General features: G+C 48.0%; 1 protein-coding gene across 11 annotated transcripts in view; it reads left to right on the top strand.

The window, feature by feature from the left end:
* The window catches only part of FAM110B (family with sequence similarity 110 member B), a 224,527-nt gene extending 212,154 nt beyond the window's left edge, over positions 1-12,373 (top strand). For all 11 annotated transcript variants that reach the window (XM_077876882.1, XM_077876879.1, XM_077876887.1 and 8 more), the window contains one exon: positions 9,440-12,373. In XM_077876882.1, coding sequence (XP_077733008.1) covers positions 9,765-10,892 — 1,128 coding nt within the window. In that variant the 5' untranslated portion in view covers positions 9,440-9,764 and the 3' untranslated portion in view covers positions 10,893-12,373. The remainder of the gene's footprint in view (positions 1-9,439) is intronic.
* Positions 12,374-26,754: the final 14,381 nt, after the last annotated feature.

The following is a 26,754-nucleotide window of genomic DNA, read 5'->3' as shown; positions in this document are numbered from 1 at the left end:
TGTTGGAGGGAGAGCTGGGTACAGGGTCCCCAGATCTGTACAGTGGTGGATTATTCTGGTCAGGGCTCTCAGAGGCCATTCACAAGTACTTAGCCTCCATGCCAGGGGGGATCAAACAGCCCTGAGGGAGTAATCGTGAGGATGGATGAGGTGGCAGTCTTCGCAGTATCTTCCTGAACAACACACATTGCTGTTAGAGTTCATAATCTGTGAGATCGTTGAGCCCTGCAAGATCCTTGGGCTCCTGGTCTGCCTAACTAGGGAATCCAGCTAACAGTGAGACCCACGGTAACTAGTGAGTCTTCTAAAGCCTGTGATTTGAGTGTACTAGTCTGTAGAAAAGGACAGTGGTCTCTTGAACTCAACATTCACTTGGAATTTGGCCATGGCCTCCCACATTCTCACAGCTGAGCATAAAGCCACATAAAACTCTCTAGGAGAGGATAAAAGCTTTTGAAATTGGGATCGCGATATGTTTGTTTGGAGAAGGCAGGCAGTCCTATTGGGTTTTCATTAGGAATTCCAGTAGCTCTGCTTTTTAATTACTTGTAGTTATTTTCATTAAGCAAGCCATTTTATTGGCCAGTGATTTTTGGCACCAGCTACACACTACAGCTATAGATTGATTTCTATAATCTCAGGTGAAAGGGCAGGTCTCCCCCACACTGGAACAAGTTAGCGGCCCTCTTGTAGCAACATTTTCTTTACCTTTGGCCAAGGAAGAATGTTGAACCAGAAATGTGATTTTTTTTTTTTCCCCGCTGATGCACCGTTCTGCTTTCTTTGTCTTAGATAGGAGAAAGGCATTTTAAAAGAAACCCATAAGATTTTTTTATAATGGATTGCCTTCGAAATGAAAATGAAGCATATGAATACATTTTCTAAATGACCTTGGAGAATGACATTGAAGAATCCATCATGGATTGAGATTTGACCTGCTATTTTTCTCCTACCAATTTTAGGTTTGATTTCATTTTTAATAATGGCTTTATTATTTACTCTAGCCTGGTTCACTCATAACTGTTTGCTTTGAAATGCGAAACCACATATTTTCTCTGTAACTCAAATAAAAATGGGGTCATGCGAATGACCTTTCAGACAGAAACGGCATAGTCCATCCACTTTGACAGCAATAGCACGCGCACACACACTGTCGCTCCAGAGTAATGGAATCATTTTAAGACAAAAGATCATTCAGTTACCGTAAAGCCTGAAATCTAATGACGGTGATTATCAGTGCCAAGTTGTGGACACTGGGGACGAAATTTAATAACTGCTCACATTTACTGAGCAAAAGTGGTGCCGAATTCCACGCTGAGCACTTTCAGTGTATTACCTCCCGGAATTCCCACATCAGCCCTAGGAAGTGTAGGAGTCATTATCCATAAATGAGGAAACTGAGGTTCCCTGAGCTTGAGTAAAACTTACAGGTAATCTGTGACCCTGGGAAGTGACCAGGCTGTGGAGGAAGCACAGTTGACCTTGACCCTAGGACCTGGGCTCTGAACCAAAGAGGAGCGGGAATCCAAAGGCCCAAAGGCCACCTGAAGGATACTCTGTAGAACCCTTTTGTTTTCTGCCCAGGATTCATGATGGGTAAACAGGAAGTGGGTTACTCTCCCCCACCCGCACCCCCACTCTGTGCCCTGAGAGGTCACCCTGCCGAGTTCTCCTTTCCACCCCTGGGATGAAATCTCAGATGGGACCTATAGCCTCTTCAGTTCGTCTTGAATAATTCAAAGTTCTCAGATCAGTTTCAGGATGAAAGAGCCCAGTCCAGCATTTGTCAGGACGAAAACTCCAGCCTCTCCTCCAGTTGAAATTAGCTTCTCCCTCTTCCAGCTCAGGCCTGTGTGGGCTTGGAAGGGGAGGAGGAAAATCTGCTGGGCAAAGGGAAGAAGTAAACATGGTGGGCTTTCCCCCTTCCTTCTTGCTCCAGCTCCTTTCCCACTTGTGATTAGGTCACATCTGACCTCTCCCAGTAGGTCCTGGGACACTGTGCGAATATGCAGGGCAGGCAGGGTGCAAAGGGGAAAGCCACAAGGCTCCCCTCCTTGGCTCTTGACACCTGGGATCTGGTGACCTGGGGGCTTTCAGAGCGGGCTCTTTGGGGTTTCCCGGGGACAGCCACATCCCTCCCACCGCTGAGGGGTGCTCACAGCCTTCCCCTCGGTGCAGGGCCGCTGGCTTCCTTGGGGGTGAATCTCTGGGGGAATTCCTTTACCATAACCCCAGACCACCTTTTCCCAAGTATGTATGTGGACCTAGGAAACTCCCACGCCTGTACTCATGGAAACACAGCTTCCTCTCCCTGTTGGAGACCAGGGTAAGCATACAGAGCCACTGCCCTCCATCACATCAACAGCAGAGAGCTGGAGCCTGCCCTTGCTCCTGCTCTCCTAAAGCAAAGCTGTCTCCCCTTCCGCCTTCGTTTGCCCACCTGACATGAGGAAACACCGTGGGTGACAGTTTGCACCCCCTCCGCCCTCCCTCCAGCCTTGCTCAGCTCACGGTGCCACCTGGAGGATGTTTCCATAGCGCAGTGCCTCCTCCACCAGGAGAATAATTCTCGCACATGTGTCGAAGGCAGGCCCAGGCGTCGTGCCCCAGCACATTGTACGGGAGCCAGCGAGACAGACTCCCTTCTGCGTCCGTATCTGTGAAGTCGTCAAAAGCTGAGAGTTGGCCTCTCCCGCCTCTCACTGCAACGTCTGTCTCTGTCCCGCGGATGTGGAGGATGCACGTGGCAGGGGACAGTGCTGAGACGTGGGGAGGTGGTTTGCCCAACGTGTGGAAAATTAAAACAAAGCAATGGAAACCTAGGGCAAATCTGAAGACCAGTCCTCTAGCCCACTGAAAAACGAAACTGCAAAGATGACGAGGCTACCAGAATCAAAAGTCGAAATGTTAGTAGGAAAAGCCCCTGGCTTCCAAGAATACACAGAGCGATCCTGTGGCCGGCCAGAAGATTGTGTCACTTGCAGCCCAGGAGCTGATGCTGACAGCAACTCCGAGGTCACAAAAGGGAAGAAGATTCAGTCGTCAGAATTACAGATGAGCGGGATCCACCGGACGATAAGAGAGCACGAGGCACGTCATCCAGTAATTGAGAAAGTACAGCCCCTGCAAGGGCCGTGGCTTTGACTTAATGCTTCCAGATGGTTGGCCCTCTGGTTTCTTAGTTTCTGTTCAGTCAGTACTGTGCGAATTCCGCCTGGGTTTGTTTGTTTTTGTTTCTGTGGGGGGTTTTTTTGTTTTTGTTTTTTTTTTTGTTTTGTTTTTGTTTTTGTTTTTGTTTTTGTTTTTTTGGTGACTTCCCCATTTACTTTTCTCATTTCACTCCTTTGCTCTTGCCTTGTTTGCAAGTTACTCTGCAGCATTAAAAGAAACAAGTACAAATGAGTATGCGCTTGGAAGGGAAATATGAAAACACGGCATATTAACTAAAATGGATAAATGAGTATCTTCCAAGTGGAATGGCATTGCTTCCTTTAGCCCACAGAACTAAGCCTCATTTATGAATACATTTTGCTTCTAAATGGAGTGTTTTTGTGATAACCACGGGATTGTTCACTTGGTGCCGTGTGTATGAAGGTGACAAATTTTGTGAGGCCCTGCTGCTTCAAAAAACATCAGAGGCAGAGGTACGGGCAGATGCGTGCGAGCACACAGCTGGTCTGGAGGAGCTGCCGTCGTTGGGTTTGGCTCAGGCCTGACATGCAGAGGACGAAGGAGAGTGTGTAGCTCGCCACAAACCGCTCCTCGGTAGTCACACTGGAAGCCAAGAGTCGGCCTCAGCACACCCCCTCGCCTTCCACACCCCTTCCATCTCCCAAGTGTGGCACCTCACCAGCATCTTTTGAAATTGTCCACACTTCTCTCCATCCCCAGAGACACCGTCGTCATCATTGTTTAGTGAATGAAAAGCGTCTGTGCCCATATTCAGCCTTCTCCAATCCCATAAAGAGGTGGGAACTATCATCATCCCATTTTGGAGATGGAAAATTTGAGGCAGAAAGGGATCGTAACCTGCCCAAGGTTACTCAGCCTTTACGGGGCTGAGGCAGGATCCAGACCCAAAGGCGGCTGCTCTGAGCCCGGCCACGGTCTCCCTCCCCTACTGTACTGACTGGCCTCTCTGCAGTCCCTCTGTCTCCCCTCTCCTGCCACCCATGCTCTGCCACCAGGGGGATTTCTTAAAAATACAGATCTGACCATGTCACTGATGCTTCACTCCCCTCCAGCGTGCTCCCTGTACTCTGCCTCTACCCCCACCACCTCCACTGGTGGGTCTCTGATCCCTGTCCCCCTAGCACTCCACACCAGCTACTGGCTGTCTTTGAAGTTTCTGGAATGTACCATGAACTCAGTAGACAGCCTCTTTGAGAGTGGATGCCCCCGCCTCCCGTGCCTTTACTCCAGATCCTCACCGCCCTTCATCTGACTTCTGAGAAGTGGTTTGTAGGGAAGGACACCTTTGGGACAGTCCTGCCACATTTGTCACCAGCATTATTCAGTTCATACTTGTCATATGCATGCTGGATCTTTTTTTCTAAATTGTCATGACTTTCTGTTGCTTTACACCTGACACTTAATTGCTCCATCAACAAGTACTAACTGACCACAGCCCATCATTCAGTGAGCACTCATACATTGTGGGGGCATTTCTCTTACATTTGTAAAGAATTCCAAAGTTAACATTGTCAGTGAAACTCTGGATTTTTACTTCATTGACGAGGATGTTTCTCTGTCCTTAAGTGGGATTCAAAAATAGATCTGCGAGAGTGACCCTCCCAGCAAGTTCAAGTCAGTGGCACAAATAGTATTACCAAAAAAAAAAAAAAAAAAAAATATCAGAAAGCAACATGGCACAATTTTATACATATCGTCAGTGTTCTGTGAGCAGACATATTAGGAAATTAAATCTTTTTTTCAAGAACCCTTCTTAACCTCAAAGGTCAGCTGCTTTTTTTGTCATTTGCCGCCAAGTACATTGGACCTGAAGACGTTTTCAAGCTCACCAAATTCAACACATTTCGATTGTCACAGACAAGGTCACGACGCTGAGAGGTTTGATGATTGGAAGTTGAATTAGACTCCCAGAGGACAGCGACATTACCACCTTTTCTGTGTCGTGACACACGTGGGAAACGGACAGTCTTCACATATTTAAGAAACTTCTGTGGGTGGATCTGGGACTATGTTCAATCCCAGGGTCCCCGCTCTAACTGCAGTGCTTTCTTCCTATTTAAAATTTAATGGCCAATTAAGCATCAACTAGCGCTTGCTTTTTACTTACCAGAAGCACTCGGCCCACAGTGTTTCATAAATGAATCTTAAAATCAGGAGAGTTTCTGCAGACATCTGGGTTTGCCACCTCCACGGTGAGCGGCAGTCCCTATGGCAACCCTAAGCTGGGGGTCCCTTCGGAAGGCCACTGTCACCCGTGATCAGCCTGACTGCAGAAGCATTTGAGGCGCCTTGTGCCTGGTGCCTAGATTCCAGGAACTTTGCCTTTAAGCATTTTTCATATAAAATATATGCTTTGAGGCTCATTTTCTCTCCCTAACGGCCTTCAGGGTTGCAAATGCTCCTGGTCCTAGAGCGCTGGGTCTTCCCAACATTACATGTTACCTAGCAGCCCCTGTGAGCAGCTGGCAAGTTTGGAGTTGGAAAGATTCAGGCCACTTTGGTTTTTAAAGTTTTGAATCTAACCTGATGCTCGTCAGTACAGCAGGGGGGCTGTTGTCCCCTCCCCCTGGCCACTCAAGGGCTGGACCAGCTTCCTGGGCATCACCCGGGATCTTCGAGATACCCAGAAGCCTGGGCCCCACCCCAAATCCACTTCAGGACCCTGCCTTTCAAGGACAAACCCAGGGATGCTCAGGCACATTCAGGTTTGAGAAACTGCTAGTGTGAGTGGGAGTCACTGTCTGTGGCCCCTACTGTCCCTGGCCACCGGGCCCCTTCAGCCTCCCCACCCGGAGCAGGACTCCTGCACAGGTAACCGTGACCCCTGGAGCCCCACTTCGCCATCGGAAAGGAGCTGGCAGGGCTCTGCCCCCCGTCACCCCAAGCCAGATTGCTGTGGAGTTCGTGGCGGGCCCTGATTCAGTGGACCATTTTGTACCTCAGTTCACCAAGCTTCATTCTCCAGTTCGTTTTATTAGTCTAAGAAATTTTCAAATGGATATTAAATGGGGTAGAATGTAGCCAGATAGTTTGTGAGTGAAAGTTTCTCCCGCTTTCCAGTTTATGTTCCCCCTTCTTAGGGATCAAGCAGGACTGTATAATTACTGTTGTTTATGAATCCTATGCAGCTGAGATCTAATTCTGCTTCCCTGGAAGAAGAGGAAACATAAGCCTCTCCTGGCCTGTTCTCATCAGAGCCTAGCCACACCTGGGGGGTGTCAGAGGCTGGTGAAAGGGCTGCAACAGTGACGGGGGTGGGGGGGTACGGGGAGACCATGTGCCACAGTGCTCCCTGAGCATAGTTCCTGGCTGTCACATCAATGGCATCAAGATGTAGCCCCAGGTATCCAGCCAGGTGTGTCATCTACCCTTTGACCAGCCTTTTCAAACGTACTTGGTCTACATCGTAACAAAGTCTATACTCCGGAACTCTGGGAATATACAGCTCTGTCCCAGCAGCACCGTTTAAGCATTTTGAGAAAAAAAAAAAAAAAAAACGAGAAGTTAGAGATTATACAAGCATTAGAAAAAGAAGCAGCCTAAGCCACCTTCATTATTTTTGAAGTAGGTAGTTTGCTGGCTAAAACAGATCCTCTGGCACCCAACTTGTTCCTCTTTAGCATTGTCTTATGCTTTCCATTCTTCCAGGAAGATGATTTTTCTTGTCCTTCTCCAAAGGGTCCAGATTAAAACTTTTAAACTCTGAACACAGTCATCTGTAAATATAAGTGTGCTGAAAATTATTAGGGAAATTGGGAATGACAGACAAAAGAGAGAGGGAAGGAGCAGAACGAAAAGGAAATGAAGTGGAAAGTGGTTACAGTCACTACCTTTCCAACATAATCCTTTCACACTGGTTTTGTTCTAGAAACTGCTCCCTAAGGTTAGATGGCTTGGAGCGGTTGGGAGTTCCTGCAGGAGCCCTCGTGGGGGCATCTGCCTCTGTTTACCCATTTTCACGCCCTTTTTTCCATGAAGAAGGCAAACAGCGTGAAAGCAGGACTGTCAGCTTCCTGATACATGCACCTGCCTGGTAAATAGACTAGTGTCCATCAATCCTGTGGGTTGAGAGGAACGATTTTTATTAAGTGTTCCGATAGTCTCCGAGCCCATCTTAACAGACAGGGCATGCTGGGAAGTTGTGTCAGTGGTGGGGGATTCTTGGACTTCTGGTCCTAGCAGGATGGAATTGGAAGGGAAGATAGTCATACAGGCCACCATGGGCATCAGTGCCAGTTCACATTATATGATAAGGACAACTCATCATTCAGGAAATGTTTTCCTAAGAAGAGTAAATGCAGGGACCTGTGTGCAGTCACGTGCCAATAGTCCCATGTACCATTTTGACATTTGAAAAAGTCCACTCCTTCTTAGCTCCTCAGAACCACATGATTTAGAGGGAGAAGTGGTCTGGGGAAGCTCATCCAAAACGTGGCCCTTCCTGGGGAGGGCAGCCCTCTCTCCAGCACTGCGGATGTGATCCAGTGGGGTTGCCTCTGAGCCCAGGCTCTGCTACCTGTTCTGGCTCTGAGCTCCTCAGTGAAGGGGGACCCCATTTCACCTTCCCGGTCAGGTGGGCCCAGGGTGGTGGATGAAGAAATGCAGAAGGTTCCGCAGGGAAATTGCTGCTCCCCTCGGGCATCTCATTCAAAATTTGTTCAAAGAAACGATCTCGCTTAATCTTCATGAGAGGGGGGTGGAGGTGGCTTTTTCAACTAAATTGAAGTATCATAATAGAACTGCACAATTAAAGGAAGTCATTATGTAGGAATTGCCTTGGGGCTTCTCAAGGCTCACATAGGAAAATATTTTTATTAGAACAAATCCTTTTGCAGATTACCGGAATTGTCTCTTAGCAAAACATGGCGATGGGTGTATTTGGAGATGAAGTTTTAAAAGATGTTAAGGGAGAACTATCAGGCTTCCACTCCCCCACCTCCAAGCTTGTTATTAATTGACTCTCCATTTTCTTACCATGAGAGCAGATGATTTTATAGTAAAGCCACTATATTTATTTTGTAAATTAGTTATGTGATGTTGGTTGAAAATATTACCCTTAATATTCCTAATCATAACCAAAGATGCTGAAAAGGTCTGTAACCAGTTACCCTCTGGGATGCTGATGCGTTCACAAATGTTCTCCATCGGCAGTAAGAGGCAGAGGAGTTACTCTTGGAAAAATGCTACATATATTATTGTGCACGAAGTAGAAAGACAGCCTATAAATTTATCCTGGGAGTATCCATAAATGTTTCCCTTAGACTGGCTTTGGTTGAGGGAGGGGGTGGTCAAAGTGTTCAGAAAGCCATCACTAGTAAGGCCATGAATAATTAACTATTATACCAGTTTTCTGTAAAGTAACATATTTAGGTGTGGTTGACATCCTAAGATTTTATTCTTCGTTCCCTGGGAGGATCTGGGGAACTACATACCACAAAGCAAACTTTTGATTTCTGCTCGTTGAAGGTAAAAAAACTATGGAGCACTTTTATAATCAAATGATCTAGGTACAAGGTTAATCTGGAGGTATTTGTAAGTTTTCTTGTTTAGTTAAAACTAACCTTGTAGTTAGGGGGAAGAAGTCCATGCCTAGTCTTGGGCTTCGGGAGAAGGTGTTTTCAGATACCCTGGTTGGCAAAAGTAAAAGGACTGAAACGTGCGTTTGCGAAGTTCCTTCATCTTTGCTGCCAGTCCCATCTCCTGCCAAATTTGTCAGTTTTTGGAGAGTTACCGAAGTGCGCGTTTCCGATGTTAGCGAGAGATTGGGCAGTGAGAAATCCGAAGTCGTGCTTCCCGGAGACGGAGACGGAGACGGAGCTCCCCGCCGCGGCGGCCGCGAGCGGACACGGGATGGGGGAGTCCCGGGGAGCCCCGGGGCGATGCGCGCCGGGAACGCGGCCGGCCCGGCCCGGCCGAGCCCGCATTTGCACCTTCATGCAGGATTGCCTGGGTTTGGTGCTGGGAAAGCCAGCCGGGCGTGATCGCGGGCGGATCCCAGCCACGGGGAGGCGGCGGCAAGGGCCCCCGCGGGGGACAGCCCGCCCCCCCCGCCCCCGCGCCCCCAGCGGCCGCCCGGGCTGCGGGGCCCCGGGAGCGGGAGCGGGAGCGGGAGCGGCGGGAGCGGGAGCGGGAGCGGCGGGGCCGGCGGGGGCGGGGGCGGGGGCGGGGGCGCCGCGGGTGGCTCCGTTGCTACAGCCGTGATGTCACTCGCCCGTCCTAACCCGCGGTTGGTTGTTGTGTGTTTCAGCTCTGCCTGCAGCCGAACACAAAGACCTGGAGGAGACTCCCACATCCTTCGGGGAGAAGAAAGGAGGCAGCGGCGCCGGTTCCGGGAGCTCGTGGCTCGTGGCCCTCGGGCGGGGGGAAGTGGATCGCGGCGTTGGCGGCGGCGCTGGCGGCGGCGGGCGAGCCGTGAGATGCGGCGGCGCCGCGGCGGCGCCTGCTGACACCCCGGTCCCCGGTCCCCGGCGCCGGCCGCTGCCCTTTGTGCTTCGCGTACATGTGTCAGCTCGGCGCATCCGGAGGCGCGCGCACCGGAATCCAACACGGCCGCCGGGGAGAGACCGCCCGCCATGCCCACCGAGACCCTGCAGACAGGTAGCATGGTGAAGCCGGTCAGCCCCGCGGGCACCTTCACCTCGGCCGTCCCCCTGCGCATCCTCAACAAGGGGCCCGACTACTTTCGCCGGCAGGCCGAGCCCAACCCCAAGAGGCTGAGCGCCGTGGAGAGGCTGGAAGCGGACAAGGCCAAGTACGTCAAGAGCCAGGAGGTCATCAACGCCAAGCAGGAGCCCGTGAAGCCGGCCGTGCTGGCCAAGCCCCCCGTGTGCCCCGCCGCCAAGCGCGCCCTGGGCAGCCCCACGCTGCGGGTGTTGGGCGGCCACGCCAAGACCGAGGGCGGCGTGCAGCGCGAGAACCTGAAGCTCGAGATCCTGAAAAACATCCTCAACAGCTCCGAGGGCTCCAGCCCGGGCTCGGCGCACAAGCTGGGCGCGCGCAACCGGCCGCCGCCCCGGCCCGACGCGCCCGACCCGCACCGGCACTCGTTCGCCGAGTCGCTCAAGGTGTTCCCCACGCAGGGCCGCGGCAGCCCGCACGAGGGCGGCTCCCACGCGGGCAGGCGGCTGCCGGAGCCGGCGGCCGACTCCTTCCTGCACGTCTCGCACAGCTCCTCGGACGTGCGCAGGGCCACCAGCGCCAAGCCCCTGCGCGCCATCCCCTGCAGCAGCTCCGCGCCGCCCCTGCCGCCCAAGCCCAAGCCCAAGGCCGCGGCCGTGGCCGTGGCGGCCGCCAAGTCCCCCGAGGCCGCCGAGCCCGCCGAGCCCGCCTGCGGGGTCAGCCGGAGGCCCTCGCTGCAGCGCTCCAAGTCGGACCTGAGCGACAGGTACTTCCGCGTGGACGCCGACGTGGAGCGCTTCTTCAACTACTGCGGACTGGACCCCGAGGAGCTGGAGAACCTGGGCATGGAGAACTTTGCAAGGGCTAATTCCGACATCATCTCCCTCAACTTCCGCAGCGCAAGCATGATCAGCTCGGACTGCGAACAGTCTCAGGACAGTAACAGTGACCTTAGAAACGATGACAGTGCCAATGACCGGGTGCCCTACGGCATCTCTGCCATCGAAAGAAATGCTAGGATCATCAAGTGGTTATATAGCATCAAACAAGCTAGAGAGTCACAGAAGGTCTCCCACGTGTAAGACGACCGTGCGCGCCCAGGAGGGACCAGGGGGGTCTCTGTCCGCGCACCCGAAGTCGTGAAGGTCCTGAGGTCTCCTCGAGGTGTCGTGAGCTTCTCCGCTCTCTTTGTGTTGCCTGTGGTGCAATGTTTCCAAGTTGCATGCCTGTCAACGTGGGGACTGGCCTGGCTTCCGCGCCCACCAGCCCACCCTCGCTGCAGAGCCCGGCTGAACGCGACGCCACCGGCCCAGGGCCTCAGGCCAGAACCCGAGTAGGGCTTCGATCTTAAGCAAAACTGTTTACACGAAAACGGTAGACAACTTCTTCGATATTTATGTGGTTCTTGTGTTTTTATATCCCGCGCTATTGTGTCTTAATTAAAAGTTTTATCAACTGGCTTTTAAGTTGAGAGTAGAATCTTTTTGAAATAAAAAGCCAATTTGCCTACGCGTGAGACCGAAACAGTGGGGAAAATCAGTGGGATCCGCTACCAGACAGATAACAGTGACTGACCTAAAAGAGAACCAGGCCAACGGTTTCTGAGAAAGAAAGCCGTGAGCCTGATGGTCATCATTTGCATATTGGAGTTCTCCCGCCACTCACTGTAAAGTGATGGTTGGGGCCTCAGCGCTACGTTTTGTGTCCGATTTAAGTGTGTAAATGTTGGTGCTTCTGTGTAACACTGACCCCCAGGGAAAGACAATCAGAAACCATGAAGGTAATTAAATCTAAGAGTTTGGGGGGAGGGGGTTGGGGGGTTTTGTTGATATTGTTCTGATTTGGCTTGATTCCGAAAGTTCTACTATTAATCATTTGATGGGAATGGCCATCCTAAAGCTGATACTAAATGTCTTTAAAAAAAAAAAAAAAAAAAAAGAAGTCGTTTGTTTTTTGATCAAGAACTAATTCTATGCTGACTCTCTTCCCTCTCTCCCTCCCTCCCTGTGTTGTTGGTTTTCTCGGGAGAGGGGCGCTGGGGGCTTGTGCAGGGTCGAGCTATGGGAAGACATGATCACGAATGGGAACACCAGCCACATCGGTATAGAACCTCCCACGTAAAAGGGAATAATACCTTTCGTAGCTGAACCGTATCTGAGCAGTGCGATTGTGTTGTCTTCCATATGTTATCCTCCTCCTAGTGTTACGGCGCTAGAAAGCTGTGGAAGCAAGATGCCATGCCATGTAGCTCTTCCACCCTTTGGTCTCTATCGACTTATTTCCATTCTCCCCAGTAACCTGTCTTGCGGGTGGTTAGTTAGCTGTGGACCAGCTGACACTTGTGGTGCGGTGGCCGGGAGGGAAACGTGTAGCCGTCTGCTCCTTTGCTCTGTAGTCCTGCTCTGAACCTCTCAGCAGCGCTACCTTAGACTTCATCAGCTAACGGGCAACTTTTTATGGTGTGTAAATGCTGTAAGACTTTGTACATACTTCAGTTGTTATGAAATCTTTAAGAAAAAAAAGAAAAAGTGACGCTAATAAATAGCTCTGGTGCAGGCACTAATGGTGGTGGTTTCTCTTTGTCCTTTCCTTTGCTCCGGCCCCGAAAAGGTGGACTCTGGACTGTGAGCCAGAAAGCAGATTTTTGATAGTCTCAAAGGATCATTTTTTTTTCCCCCTCATTAAGTGACTTCGGCCATATCACAATTATTCTGAACAGTGATGGCAGTGTGCTTTTGCTAAAAGGGTTTCGTCAAGGTTCCTAAAATATGCTGCCTCTTCTTTACTTAGTTCGCACTTGCGTTATTTTTACCTTTTCTTAAACATCAGAATTTTTCACGTCTTCCGCAAGACTCTTCGGTTGTAAATATTTATGAGTTCTTGCAGTGGAGACCTACCTTTGAATGTTCTTATTTGTAAAAGCCCAACAGCATTAGCATCACACGTGTTCATACATTTGTCCACTTGTTTGTTCATTCGTTCGTTCCTCTTTCAACAGGTTATTTGGCGAGTGGCCCCCTTTTCAGGCCTCATGGTAGGCACAGGACAGCTTTGGGCAACAAATAGCCTCTGCCTCGAGGAATGTAGATGCTCACTTTTAAGAAGAACAGCATTCCTCTTGGGGGACAGATCTTATGTCTTCTTATTAGGACGCAGAGTATTCAAGTATCTCTTGAATCAAGTTATTTGAAGATTAACACCTCTTCAAAAGTTCCCTGTACTATGTAAATGCAAAAGAAAGCATTATTTTAAAAAATATCTTCAGAAGCAGAAATTGTAAGATTCCCAACTATTACTGTTTGAAATTTTTTCCTTCTGGAAATCAAATGTGATTCCTTGACTCTGCTGGCTTGGGATCCTTTCTGGTTCTCTGATTAATGTTCAGTTCCACTAGAGCTCTACTTCCCGGAAGAAACATTTGGAGATGTAGCTTTCAGTGGGGATGACACAGTGCAGTTAAGATAATAGAATAAAAATCGGTTTCTTTCATTTAGTTCATTCATTCTTCCCTCACAATTAGGGCAGAAACGTGGCCATTTCAAACATTTATGGCTTAGCATTTAGATAGCCGTTTCTTTCTAGGGCTACTGCGATACCAAAAATAGATGTCATTTTTATAAGGAAACCAGTTTTTTTGGGAGGCAAGCACTTCTTAGCTAATTTAATGTCACTGTCTATGCTGTTTTAGTCGTGGATTCTGTTGAATGTTTTAACATTTCAAAACCACGTTCAATCTGTATCCCACCATAATTCAGTCTAATCCTCTGTGGCCTTATTTGTACAATGGACAAATGTGAGCCTTCTAGTTCCCTTTATGGAAGGGGGAGCTCATTATTTTCTTTTTTGTTAGTGAAATTAGAGTTGGTATACAGGACTGTGTCAAAGGCTTAATATTAAATCCTAAGAGTGAGACATTTCCTAATTGTGAAGTCCTTTTTACCAAGTGCTGATTCTGTTAGTGCATGAAAAGTATCTCGTGTGTGTGTGTGTGTTTGTGTGATGATAATGATCATGTCGGCAGGAATATTCAGTTGTCATGTAGTTCAGCATACTTTTTCCCTGACACAGTGCAGAGTGAAGCGTGATTTCACAGGATGGCCCTAAGTACTGAAAACCACCAAATTTTAAGTCCTCCTAATATTCACCCCCTCTGCCAGAGTCTTATTTCAGGCTCTCCTACCTAAACTATTGTTCCTGTAACCTCCTAACTGGGGGATGCTTAGCCCCCAGCCAGTCTCCTTTCCCCGCCATTTCATGCCAGAGATAACATAATCAACTCTGATCATGTCACTTCTCTATGTAAAAACATCCTCCAGCTTGAGTATGTTGCTGAAAGAATAAATATTTACTTCTTATCAGAGAGTGTCAGGATTTACCTTTCAGACCCTATTTTCTGTGTCCCCAGGCCCCTAGGCTCCAAGCAGAGGAAATTTCCTTTAGGAGCTCTTTGCCACTATGTTAAGTGATCTATTGCTACAAAACAAATTTCCCCAAAGCTTAAAATGATAAATACTTATTTATTATCTCCCTTTTTGTGAGTCAGGAATCCTGGACTGTCTTAGTCAGATGATTCTGGCACAGGGCATCTCCTTAGGCTCCAGACAAAATGTCAGTGGGGGCTGCATCATCTGAAGGCTTGACTGGGGCTGGAGAAGCTAAAATTCCAAGATGAATCATTTGATGGTGGCAAGAGACCTTACAGCGTGGCATCTGGCTTCCTCTAAAGGGAGTGACCTGAGAGAGAAAGCATTGGGAGAGCCACAGTGTCTTTGACAATCCAGTACCTGAAGTCACACACCTCCACCATGCTCAGGTGGAGCATATCACTAAATAGAGCCCACACTCATGGAGAGGAGAGTTAGAATTCATCTCTTAAAGGAAGGGATGTCAAAGAACTTTTGGACATGTTTTAAAAATCATCACTACTGCTGAGTTTCAGTAGCTTTTCATTCTGTGAGTGATGCTTTTTTCCTTCCTCCTTGACCTTGCAGACTTCTGTTCTTTGAGACTCAACACAACTATCAACCAGTGAGATTTTTGCATTTCTGTGTTGCCTTTTCCCATTACCTAGTAATTTTTGCCCTGCCCATGGGCCCAGCCTCTGCTACCTTAAACAGTGCCTTTGTTTAAATTGTTAAAAGGTATACCTTCCTCAAAACAATTTTCTGTCAGGTTAAAAAAATCTGTCCTAATAATTCATAAATCTCTAATGATTATAATGTGAATTGTGATCCCAGAATCGGCCAGTACATAGCACAGCAGCCCAGAGTATATAGCAGGTGCTTACTAAGTGTTGACTGGATTTTTTTTTTTTTTAACCTATGGCTTTTAAGTCCTGTGCTAGTTACTCTGTAAGTGTTATCAAACGAACCCAAGATGGGACACGTGGATGGCTCAGTGGTTGAGCATCTGCCTTCGGCTCAGGTCGTGATCCCGAGATCCTGGGATCCAGTCCTGCATTGGGCTCCTCGAAGGAAGCCTGCTTCTCCCTCTGCCTATGTCTCTGCCTCTGTCTCTGTGTCTCTCATGAATAAATAAAATCTTAAAAAAAAAAAACACATTAAAAAAAATGAGGTATAGTTATTGTCCCATTGTCCCAAGGTATAGTTATTGTCCCATTTTACAGGTGAAGAACCTCAGTTCCACGGAGGTGAAGCCCCTTAATCACGATCCCAGAGGAAGTAAGTGGCAGAATGGGATTTGAACTCCATACTGCGATTCCAGCTCCACCCCTTCTCCCTGCCACAGCCCAGCTCAAGACAGAGAAAGGCAGACTAGAGTGTGTTTTTGTACTTTTGTCTCAAACACTGAGTATTTCAACAATTTCACTCTTACCAAAATGGCACCCAATAAAATTTAGAAAAAGACTTCAGCTGTTCCATGATACGTAACGTAGAGCCGGCTAAATCCAAAGAGGCAAGGCTGTTAGCATAGCGTTCTTTCAGTTTTGAGCATGCTGTGTTTTGGAGGTACATCCTGTCTTTTTTGGCCAAGGACTTTTAGAAGGGTAAACAGAGATAAATGTCTGCCCACAATTCAACAATCGGGAAACACATTTTGGCGATCTGGTGAATCAGCATCACTCGCTCCTGTGGTCCTTGAGGCACGTGGTGTGTCCTTCCCCAGAAGATGCACTGGGGAAAGAATAACAAGGTTAAGGACGCTCTGAGGAAATGAATAGATCCTTAACTCACAATGGATGACTAATGTCACTGCAATTTTGAAAATGTGAAACCTGCCTTGTCCACTTAGCCCTGTAAGATGACCGAGAGTTCTCTTGGCTTCCACAAGGCTTCCAAGAGCGGTACTGTGAAGGACCACAGGCCCGGTGGCTGTATGTTTGGCCCTGAACGAGACCCCTTTATGGAGATTTTCTCTCATATGTTCAACTCACACCCCCTTGCTTTGGCAGAAACCCCAGCAGAAGGAAAAGCCAGAGGGAGATGGGCCTCAGCAGCCTTTTGAAACTTCTTCCTCCAATAACTGAGATCCGTCTGCCTAAAACTTTGCCTCCATTCCCTCATCTGTAAAACAGAAAGAAACTCATATGATGTGTGTGTTCCCTTGACCTCAGGGCTATGGGAGCACAGAGAGCTGTTTTCGGGAACATTAGAATGAGGTGCGGGGTTAACAAAAATTCAGAGAATACTGGGTTCATGGTGTCATGGCAAGTGGGATGGCAGACAAGGCCTGATGGGGACCAAATTCTTCACTGACATTTTATATACCAGCTGCCTGAGTGAGTTCTAGTTGGTGAAGGAAATGCAGTCTATAAAAAGATTCTTCTCTGAGTAGAAAGAGTCTCCAGAAACATTACAGGTTGTCACACAGTGTGGCCAAGTGTACACCAACATACAAAGCTATGATAATAATAATGATATATTCACTAATTGGACATTTTTTTCATTCCACATTCATGAAACAACTATTAGTATGTCTTAGATTGATGCTAAGCCCTTTGTCACATCTCATTTTCTCAAGAACTTTAGAAGCAAATCAGAATCCATTTTGGCGATAAGAGATCTGAGGGCTGAGCAACTTAAAGGCACACGTCCCATGAGAGGCAAGAGTGAAATGCAAACCCATGTTATTAAAGCACATGATGAATTTTTAGCATCTAGGAGGGTGGGAGCCATTTTCATTCCTTTGGAGCAGGTGAGATGTGTTAGGGAACATTCCCCAGAAGCTTAAAACACAGCTGTGTATCCTGGATTGTGATTCTTCCATACAGTGAGTGACTCAAAACTAGTTCTCATATTTGATCGCATCAGGACTGAAGCCTCTGGGTTCTTCTGAGAGGGACATTAGTGATGCACTATCCCTCTCTATCCTATTTTACAGAGGAGGAAACAGGTGCAGAGCAGTGAGCTGGTGGGACCCTGACACGGCTGTGATGGCGCTAGAACAGGGAGATTAGTGCTCCACTACCCCGGATAAGCACCGGGGCCAGGGAACGGTGGGACTATGCACCGCCAACAATTCCATCACATGACTTAGTTAATATATATTATTTCTGCGCGGTGTTCCTTGTCCTCAAAAACTATCAGATATTTAAAGAAATTTTAATGAGATTTTCTATTAATACACATTAACTATTCTTCTATTTAACCACAGCAGATATCAAATACTTAATAGAGATTAAGAAATCTCTCTAAAGAAGCTTTTAGCAACTTGGGAAATACTATTTTCATGTTCTTTTAGTAACTCCACTGTCCATGGGTGCCCTGTATTCCTCGACAGCTTAGGGACCATTTTTATTAGCCTGATTTTTGCCTCCTGTATCCTCGGGTGCAGAAGTTGCCATTGGTTCCAAGATCCATTTGCTTCTCCTTCCAGCTCACAAGAGGATTGCATGTTCACACCTCAAAGCGTTAGGTGTGGCCAAGGAACCATAAATGGAAGTGAGCACGTTACAGTAGGGAGGAGCCAGTCCCCAGATCCTCCATCTTCTCTTCCCTCAAACGCGGCAGCCAGCAAGTTCCAGAAGGCGGAGTTCCCATTAGAGTTGCCATTAGGATCCTGAATGAGGACAGTGTGGAACAGGGCCCTCCACCCCCAACATGGAATGGATATGTAACCCCCAGGGGATGAGCTCTGTCCTTGTAAGCCACAGTGATTTGGGGCATTATTTTGTCCTGCAGCACAACCTGGCCCAGCCAGACTATTGTCTCAGTTGAAAACCAACCAAGAAGACTCAGAAGACTGCCCTATTATTCCAAAGGCAGGATGGAAGGACCAGCCCTGACACATTGTTTCTCAAACTGTGCTGTATTTGACTTCCTTGAGGTTCTCAATACAAGCTCCTGAGCTCCATTCTAGACATCCCGAGTCAGATTCATGAGGAGTGGGCCCAGCAATCAGCCTGCCTCTTTAACCCGTACCCTCCAGATGATTCTTAAGCAGGTTTAAAATTCCAGACTTTCTAAGATCACAGTTAATCAACTTTCAGAGTCACTAAATGGAAAACAGGGCGAATGCTAGAGTTGTCAGACCCTGGAAAATACTTTTGATACATTTGGGAGTCCTAATTATAAGCGCTGCCCCCCCCCCCCCGGAGTCTTGTCTTTTTTCTTTTAAAGATTTTGTTTATTTATTCATGAGAGACACAGAGACCGGCAGAGACACAGGCGGAGGGAGAAGCAGGCTCCGTGGGGGAAGGAGCCCGATGCGGGACTCGATCCCAGGACCCCGGGCTCACTACCTGAGCCAGACGCTCAACCACTGAGCCACCCAGGCATCCCTAGCCCCTGGAGTCTTATTTTCGGGAATGAAAACCCACGGGGGACCACCCACCAGTGCCGAGAACCACAGCAGGCAGAGAGTGGCATCGTGTTGCCATCTCTGTCCATTTCCTGGCCTCCCTGACCTTGCTCTACGACCACCACCGTCGCCCCTGAGTGGGTGCTCCACTCTGCTCTCCCCTCAATTTAATCCCATCGAGCAACCGCAGGTGCCCTTTGCAAAACCAAGAGCGTGTAGGGTCATTTCGCTGCTTGAAACCCCGCAGTGTTTTTCCTCGGTGGTGGTGACAAAATTAAAAAATGCCTCCCCTCTGGCTGTAAGACGGTGTCTCCTTACGGCCTTGGCGCCCCCGACACCAAGACTCCCCATTCTCTCCGCTCCCACTCATGTCTGTGAACAACACAAGCTCCGCTCACCCCCACCCCGGAGTCCGGGATCTGGTGCCCTCCTCAACAGACCCTGATCCCTCCTGATAGCCCACCCTCGCCTTCGACTGCTCCTTTGGGATTTCACTTCAGTTGCCACATCCCCTTCCTGCCACTCTCTAAGTCCATTCCGAGCATTAATTCATCTCTATCCTCTGCTAATTAACTTCCAGGCACTGAGCACAATCTGAAATCCTCCTATTGGTTAAGTTATTGTCGGTGGTGGGCATTCTTCTACCCCCTTTGCCTGGTTCAGTGCCTGGCACACGGATGCCAAATAATATGAATCTTTGGAGCGAAGGGATGGGTTCCAAACCTACCTCCTCAACCTGATCCCACATCGTGGCTTCGGAACCCCCTCATCAGCTTGTCCTTCTGCCCTTCCTGTCTCTAACTGTGACACTGTCGTTCTACTAATGAGAACTGGAGTTGGCCTCTAAGAGTCTCTTGTCCTAGTATTTGTTTTTGGAAAAAAGAAAAGAAAAGAAAAGAAACAGCAGTACATTTAAGGTCATGGAAGTCCACAATATGGACTTCTCTGCATAAAAGGATTTTATAAGCAAGAATTTCTCATTCATTGCGCAATGACCTTAGGAAGAAGTGAAAGTATCCTACTCCCTCCTGACCATAGCCCAAAGCAGTGAGGAGCTCTACTTAGGACTTGGGATGGGTTGGGGGCTGGGGGGGGGGACCATCTAAGAATGCATGATCTTTATCTTGACCTTGTCTCAAGGAATAAACATGCCTCATTTCCTTGCCTAAATACAAAACTTTGCCTTTTCTATGAAAACACATTCTCAGGGCCCCTGGGTGGCTCAATGGTTGAGCATCTGCCTTTGGCTCAGGTCGTGATCCGGGGTCCTGGGATTGAGTCCCATACTGGGCTCCCCGTGGAGAGCCTGCTTTTCCCTCTGCCTGTGTCTCTGCCTCTCTCTGTGTCTCTCATGAATAAATAAATAAAATATTAAAAAAAAAAGAATACATACTCAAGGTAAGCACCACCGGGCATAAAACACTGAGGCCCTCCTGGCAGACTGTCTTGAGGTAAATCTGCTTCAGAAACACCTCCCATTTTAGCCTGTTTCTGCCCACTGACCTCTCAACCATGGGCTCACCGTCCTGTTCTCTGAAAATTCTGCTAACCGGGAAATTAAAAAAAAAAAAGAAAGAAAGAAAAAATAAGGCAAGCCACGCATGAATGCAATTGCTCTCTCAACTGAATGAAACTGTGGTGGCTGGTAATTGAGAACATATGGAAGATCAACTGGGAAAAAGGAAATCGGGAGGGAGAGCATTCATCGCACTGCCTCCTAGATGCTTGGGGTAGCATGTTTTGCCTTCCTAAGTGTAAATAAGTTTGAGGCTTTCGAGGATTTCTAGGCATGCTTAATGTGTTCTGGTTGCCCCCCCCCCCCTTTATTTTATAATAGATGGAGAGCAGCAGCCAGGTGAGTTATTTATGTGCATCTGAGCTTCTGGCAGCCAGGCACTCCAAATGTTTCAGGCAGGCGCATCATTTCCCTACCGAGTTCTCGATCATTTTAAGGACTTGAGCTCCTGAGCATTTTATTTTGGAAGAAAATGATGACACATTTTGCCCACTTCATGGGCATGTGGTTATTTCACTAAAGGCTTTTTCCTGTTTTCTCCCAATGAACTGACAGCCGCACATGGTACAGGAACGTGGGGCCGATGTCTGCGGCTGCGAGAAAATTGCTCCATTTGGTCTGAACAAAGGCTTGGTGTGTTTTGTCCGTGTTTCGAATTTCTCAGAGCATCTCAGTGGATGGGCATCCGATATAAAACCGACCCACTCTCCTAAAGAATCCTTGCTCTGAGTTTATGGATCTGCTTCCATCTGCTGAGAATTCTTCAGCTTAAAGAATCTGCCAGTTGAGATTTGCACAGCATTTCAGGTTCCCAAGGTTTTGTTTTCAGGCTTTAATTCACCACCTGATGCCTTTTAAATCCAGTTTAATGGTCAAAATGGATTTTTGTGCTTTCTCCTCTTAAATGGTTGTGTGTTCTTATGCACGCACATGTCAGATTTCTTAAAGAATTTATTCTAGACAAATGTGCCGAGGGTCGAATTACATGACTGTTACTTTTTTTTTTTTTTTTTAATTAAAATCCTGGCGGGTTGGGGAAGGGGGTCTTTGCAGGGAGAGTTTGACATGATATGTAGCCCAGCAGGTAGTCAGGCCAAATTCAAACTGGAAAGAAAATGTAAAGCACCATCCTTTCTTCAACATATAAAGACCCTTAACCCTCTTCTGGTGATTTAGTTGCCTTTAGGTGCATTCTGATTGCGAGGAAAAGACACATTGCAGAGCAAACAGCTTGCCTGGTGAGAAAACAGAACTACAGCTAAGGCGGTGACATAGTGACATAGTTGTGTTTGATTTTCTTCTCCCATTCATACTGGGCCCACAAGGAGGTAACCTCCCCTGAAAGCAGGGACCGTGACCACTGCCTCGTTACCTGTCTGGTATGAGTGGGGTATAGGTGCTTAAAGTTTGTTGAATGAATAGGGGTCCGAGAAAACCCAAGGTCTCCTTAGGACTCCTAATGTGAAGGGAGAGAGCAGATAGGCTCCACAGGGTGCTCTCCCTTCCATTGCGCCCAGTCCCTTCACAGGTCTCCAACTACTCACGTGCTGCTCATCCTTCCCCTTTGGCCTCCTCTGTCGCAGGTCCCTTCTGAGAGTGGCTGCCCTGTGGCAGGCTCTACTCTAAGCCGGGGGATGTCACGGTGAGCCCACCAGGCAGGACACCCCCCTACCTGGCCACCCCCAAGGAGCTCTGGTCTCCTTCTGAGACCAGTTAGTGGATGCGCTAAATAAGCAGATATGTAGAGTATGAGACAACGACCCAAGCTTAGGAAAAAAGAATATGGTGCTGAGGCACCTGCATGGCACAGTGGGTTAAGCCACTGACTCCTGGTTTCAGCCCAGGTCATGATCTCAAGGTCTAGGGATGGAGCCCTGCTCCACATTCTGTTGGTCCGACTACTTAAGCTCAGATTTCAGTTTTCAGAGGTGAGTTGGAGAAGGTGTTAGCCTCTAGCCCCACTTGGAGAACAGAGACGATAGAGACCAACAGAACAGTGCAGACCAGCAAATACTCACGGGGTGGAGGCACCTGGAGACAGAAAAAGCAGTCACCTAGACTGGAGCCAAACACAGGCAGGCAGAAGCATTTCTGAGAACCTGAAACTTCAGTGTCCATGGCCCAGCCAGGGGCAGCAACTCACCCTCTCCTATCTGCTCTGGAAAGTGCCAGGCCCTCCCCACCTCCCTCTCTGCTCTGAGGATTCCATTCCCAGTACCTCCTCTTCCTGCCTTGAACCTTCCTCACCTCACTCAAACTTGCTGAACCTCTGCTTCCTTATCTGTAAAATGGAGTCATGTTGCCTCCTCCTCGGGAGGAAAGGGTAATCCTTCTGTGAGGGATAAATTTGTGTGCGCAGTAGCCAACAGTGGGGCCTGGTATCTCCCTTCCTCTACCATGTTCTCTTCCATTTCATGACTTGCTGACTGCATTGTCACTTCAAAGGGGGCTTGAACGTTAGAAAATGATTAGCCTAGGGAAAACTTCCTTTCGGTCATTTACATAAGAATTGCCACTGCAGACTGGCTTTTCCTGGGTTTGTGGGACACAAAGGGAAGTCAAACAGGTTAGTAGTGGACAGGACACTACTCGTGGAGCATCCTTGCCCCTCACCTCAGCTCAAATCCTATGAACCCCATATCAAAGGACCTCCTTTCTAAGCCTTCCCGTCCTGCTACACCAGATGCCTGGTCCCTCCCACCCCGCTCCTGCATTCGTGTATGATGATTATTCATCGTAACAGAACATTTGGCAATAAATCACATATGGCCCTGTGGCATGTCTTCCATTGTTGTTTTAATTGTTGTTTAAAGATGTTGTATAAATCTCACATTAGTCTATTTGACTTTTCCCACTGAGAAAGCAATGGAAAACCCACCCATCTAACTGTTCACACTGTGGCTTCATCTGGGAAAACCCACTTTGCATACACACTGCCCAGACTTAACTCCCACTTGAATTTACCTTGTAAGTCTTTCTGGGTTTGTTTTATCTATAAAATTAACCATAGTTCTAAGAATCATTGTAGTTCAAATGGGAAGTAGAGACGTGTAGACGTGTACAGTTAACTAAGACCCTAGGTAGACAATCCCCTCTCTGAATTGAACATTGCTATTTCTTAATTGTGAATGCCTGCAGTCCAATATCGTTTAAAGCCATTGGGTTTCCCATTGTTCTGCTTTGTGACAGTAATAGGACCCTTAGTGAATTTGGGTAGGAGGGAGGGAAGGAAGCCAAGCAGAGGGAGAGAAGTTGTCCTAAGTGCTGGGTACTGTTGTGAACTTGATTTATTGAAATAAAGCTTTTTGTAGAACTTATTATTCATCACAACTTTGCATGGGCTAGAAACCATACTACATGCTGTACCTAGTAGATAAGTAGTTCTATCTACGGGCGGTAATTCAGGGCTCAGTTGTGCAGAACTGTATGATAGCACTGAACTTGAAATTGAATGAGGCAGTTTGCTGCAAAACAGACCAAGAATGGTGACTGAGTGAAAACAACCATATTTGCAGAGCTTGTCTGAGTTGATTTAGTTGTGTAGCTCCTACCGCTGGCCCAGAAAGGCTGAGGAGCTGCAAGACCATCAAGCAGGATTAAATGATATTCTAGATGATACTGGAAAGTGAAGTCTTTGAACGACTTCACAGTGTTGAACTGACAGGATTTTCTGTGTGAAAGCTTAATACAGATGTCGATGTGTATGTGTGTATTCGTACTTTTATTAGAGAAGTGGTACTCTATAATTTCGGGATTTGAAAATGTGAATAGAGGGGACAGGATTCTGCACTGTGGGTTTGGTTTGCTGATTCTTCATCTCTCTGAGCCAGTATTTTAAGCACACTGATCTCATTTCCACCCTGAGACCTTGCAGACAAAATGGATGTTCCTGCAGATAATACATAAGGCTGGAACGCACCCCGCGCACCAGCTCGTGGCAGCTGCATAGACGCCCCCCCCCCCCCGCACTGTCCCCTCCCTGCCCCCAGTCAGTCACAGGCCAGCAAAAACAATGGCCCTGGCTCTCCAAAGAGCACTTGGATGCCCAGCATAGCTCGTTAAAACTCCACCAACACCGACCTCTGTGCGAGGTGGCATTTCTTTTAAATGACTGCAGTTTGTCAATCTGCAAAACGAATCCTATGTCTCCCTGAGAATGCATGGCTGACGGTGGGACTCTGGTGCCGTCCCCAGAACAAAGGGCAAAGTCTGTTCTGAGGGCAAGTGGGCTAAAGAAGTGAGCAGCGACATCCACCCAAGAAATAGAAGGCAGCAATGGGGGTGGGGGTGGGGGTTGGTGGCAAGCCAAGACACTTCCAGAACTAAAAGTCTAACCAGGTCAAGGAAGGCTCCTAGCCTCGATTTTGGTGGTGGTGGTTTGATTTGCAAGTGCTCAGATGTCTGCTGACCTCGAGCAACTCTTCTCTTTCGAAATGAACACCTAAGTATTTTGTCAGGCGGTCGCATCATCGATTGCGCCTGATTGCTCCAGTGTGACAGCCCCGAGGGCCTCCACAGAGCAGGGCAGCCCGCCTGCAGAGAAGACCAGGCCGCCTGGCACTGAGCCCCAGAGCTCTGGCCACGTCGCCAGTGAAAAGGAGGTTTGCATAAAGGGCCTGCGCATTGCTGGCCCCTTCTCCTTAACTGTTTCTGTTGCGTGGACTGTGAGGGAATTCTAAGTGGTCCACTGTAAATAAGCTACAGTGATTGATCTCAGATATTTCTCTGTGTGCTGCAGTCCTTGGAGGTCATGCCCCTGGGCACCGCTGGTTTGATTATGCCGTAGCCCCTGGTCCCCTCTGTAAACAGTACCCCTCATTCCCTAAGGAGCCCCACGCAACCCCGGCCACCACTTCCTCTCATGCGTCCAGCTCTCAGCAGAGGGTCTGCCTGTGACCCAGGCAGGGTCAGTTATACAGTGTCCCAAGTCTTGGGCCACAAGGCCTAGTCAGAGATCTTCCCAGTGGGAAGCGGGGAGAGGCTCCACCATGACAAGCAGTACAGGTGACCCTGGAGCTGCTGGGGCCAACGCCCAACCAAGAAAGCACCACTGTTCAGCCATGCCCATCTGACATTCAGTTCTGTAGGCCACCCCCTGTCCTTTATTGCATTTGTTTCAGTTGGGTTTTCCATCACTTTCAACACAAACAGTCCTGCCTAATGCCCTGTGTATGCTGTCTTTGAGAGTTTTTTAGTTTAAAGACAGTGAATAATTACATTGAGTTAGCTTTAGTTAGTTTCCAGGACTCATGCTCTCCTTGGAGACTGCCTGCTTGCAGTCTTCATGAGAGCTCTGGAGTGGGACCAGAAAGAGTCCATCCTTGGACCATTAAGAATGATCTGGGCCACATAGCACCATTCAACCACTGAAGCCAGGGACTCCCTCTGCCATGGGGTGAAGGGTCTTCTGAAATGAAGGGCACTTTAAAACATAAACTTGTTTGTTCCTATTTTGCAAGCAGTACATCGTAGTTCTAAAAAAAACTGAGGAAGTTAAAAAGAAAACAAGGATTATTTCTCCATAATTCTCACTATACGTGTAAGTAAAGATGTCGCTAATTCTTGTCTACCACCCCATTGCACTTGGAACACACAGACAGGACTGTTACGATTATAATTCCAAGATCTAGCACTGTGCTTGCCTCACGATAAGCATAAGTGATTAGAATAGTGAGTGAGGGAATGCATACAGAAAATGGTGCAGCACATCGTAGCTCTTCCAACCCTTACCAGCTCCCATGAAAAAATTATATTTGCAAAGCACTCTGGGATAAGTGAGGCTTCTTGCAGCTGGAGACAAGACCTGTCCCCTTCCTCAGGCACATCTTGTAATACAGTTTGGGGAAGCTGAGGAGCAGTTCTGCACAGCAGTTGGCTTTGGAGTCAGGTTTGCATTCGGTCTTGGCTCAGAGACTTACTAGGCTTTTGAGCTTCAATAAATGCCAGGTGCAATGATCTTATAGGCCGGGTGCTATTCTCCCACTACCATGGTTCTTCTTTCTACCATAGAATCAAAGCTCACCTGTACAGTGGCTTTTCTCACCCGTTGTCCTGGGACAGGGAGTATCCTCCTTGTTGTGTGAACTTGAACCCAGGCCCACAAACCTGAAGTGGGACACATTCCCTTTGGATGGATCATCTTGATATTTAGAAATTGGATCCATTTGGGGAAACAACAAAAGGAGAATAAAATGAGTGATCAAATTTAGCTTTTATTTTAGGATAAGATACAATTATAGAAGATGCATTGATCATTCTTATGTGTTTTTTTTTTAATGTATCGTAGAACCATTCCAAAAACAGAGCTCCAGAATATTTTAAGAAATGACACCTCTGTGAGAATGTGTGTATCCTCTCCCGCTGTAACTGCTCTGCAGGAGAAGCCTCATTTAGATGTTTGAGTTCCAGCCAGTTTATTGAAAAGCATATGTCCTTATCGTAATACCGTACAACTCCAATCATTTTGGAAATACGCAGTCACCTTAGTTTGGAAATGTGTAATGTGCCTCTCACAGCCACGTCGATTTATTGTCGAAGAGAGCGTTAGTGATACACAGCCAATAAATATGTGCTTCATCTCACCGCTGGCCCCCACAAAGCCTAGTGACTCTGCTGAACCTCATGGGTCCCAGGCACTGAAGAGATTAGAAGGAATATATATATACTAA

The sequence above is a fragment of the Canis aureus genome, chromosome 28, assembly GCF_053574225.1.
Source record: "Canis aureus isolate CA01 chromosome 28, VMU_Caureus_v.1.0, whole genome shotgun sequence".
NCBI lineage: Eukaryota > Metazoa > Chordata > Mammalia > Carnivora > Canidae > Canis > Canis aureus.
This window is presented reverse-complemented; position numbering and strand designations above follow the sequence as displayed.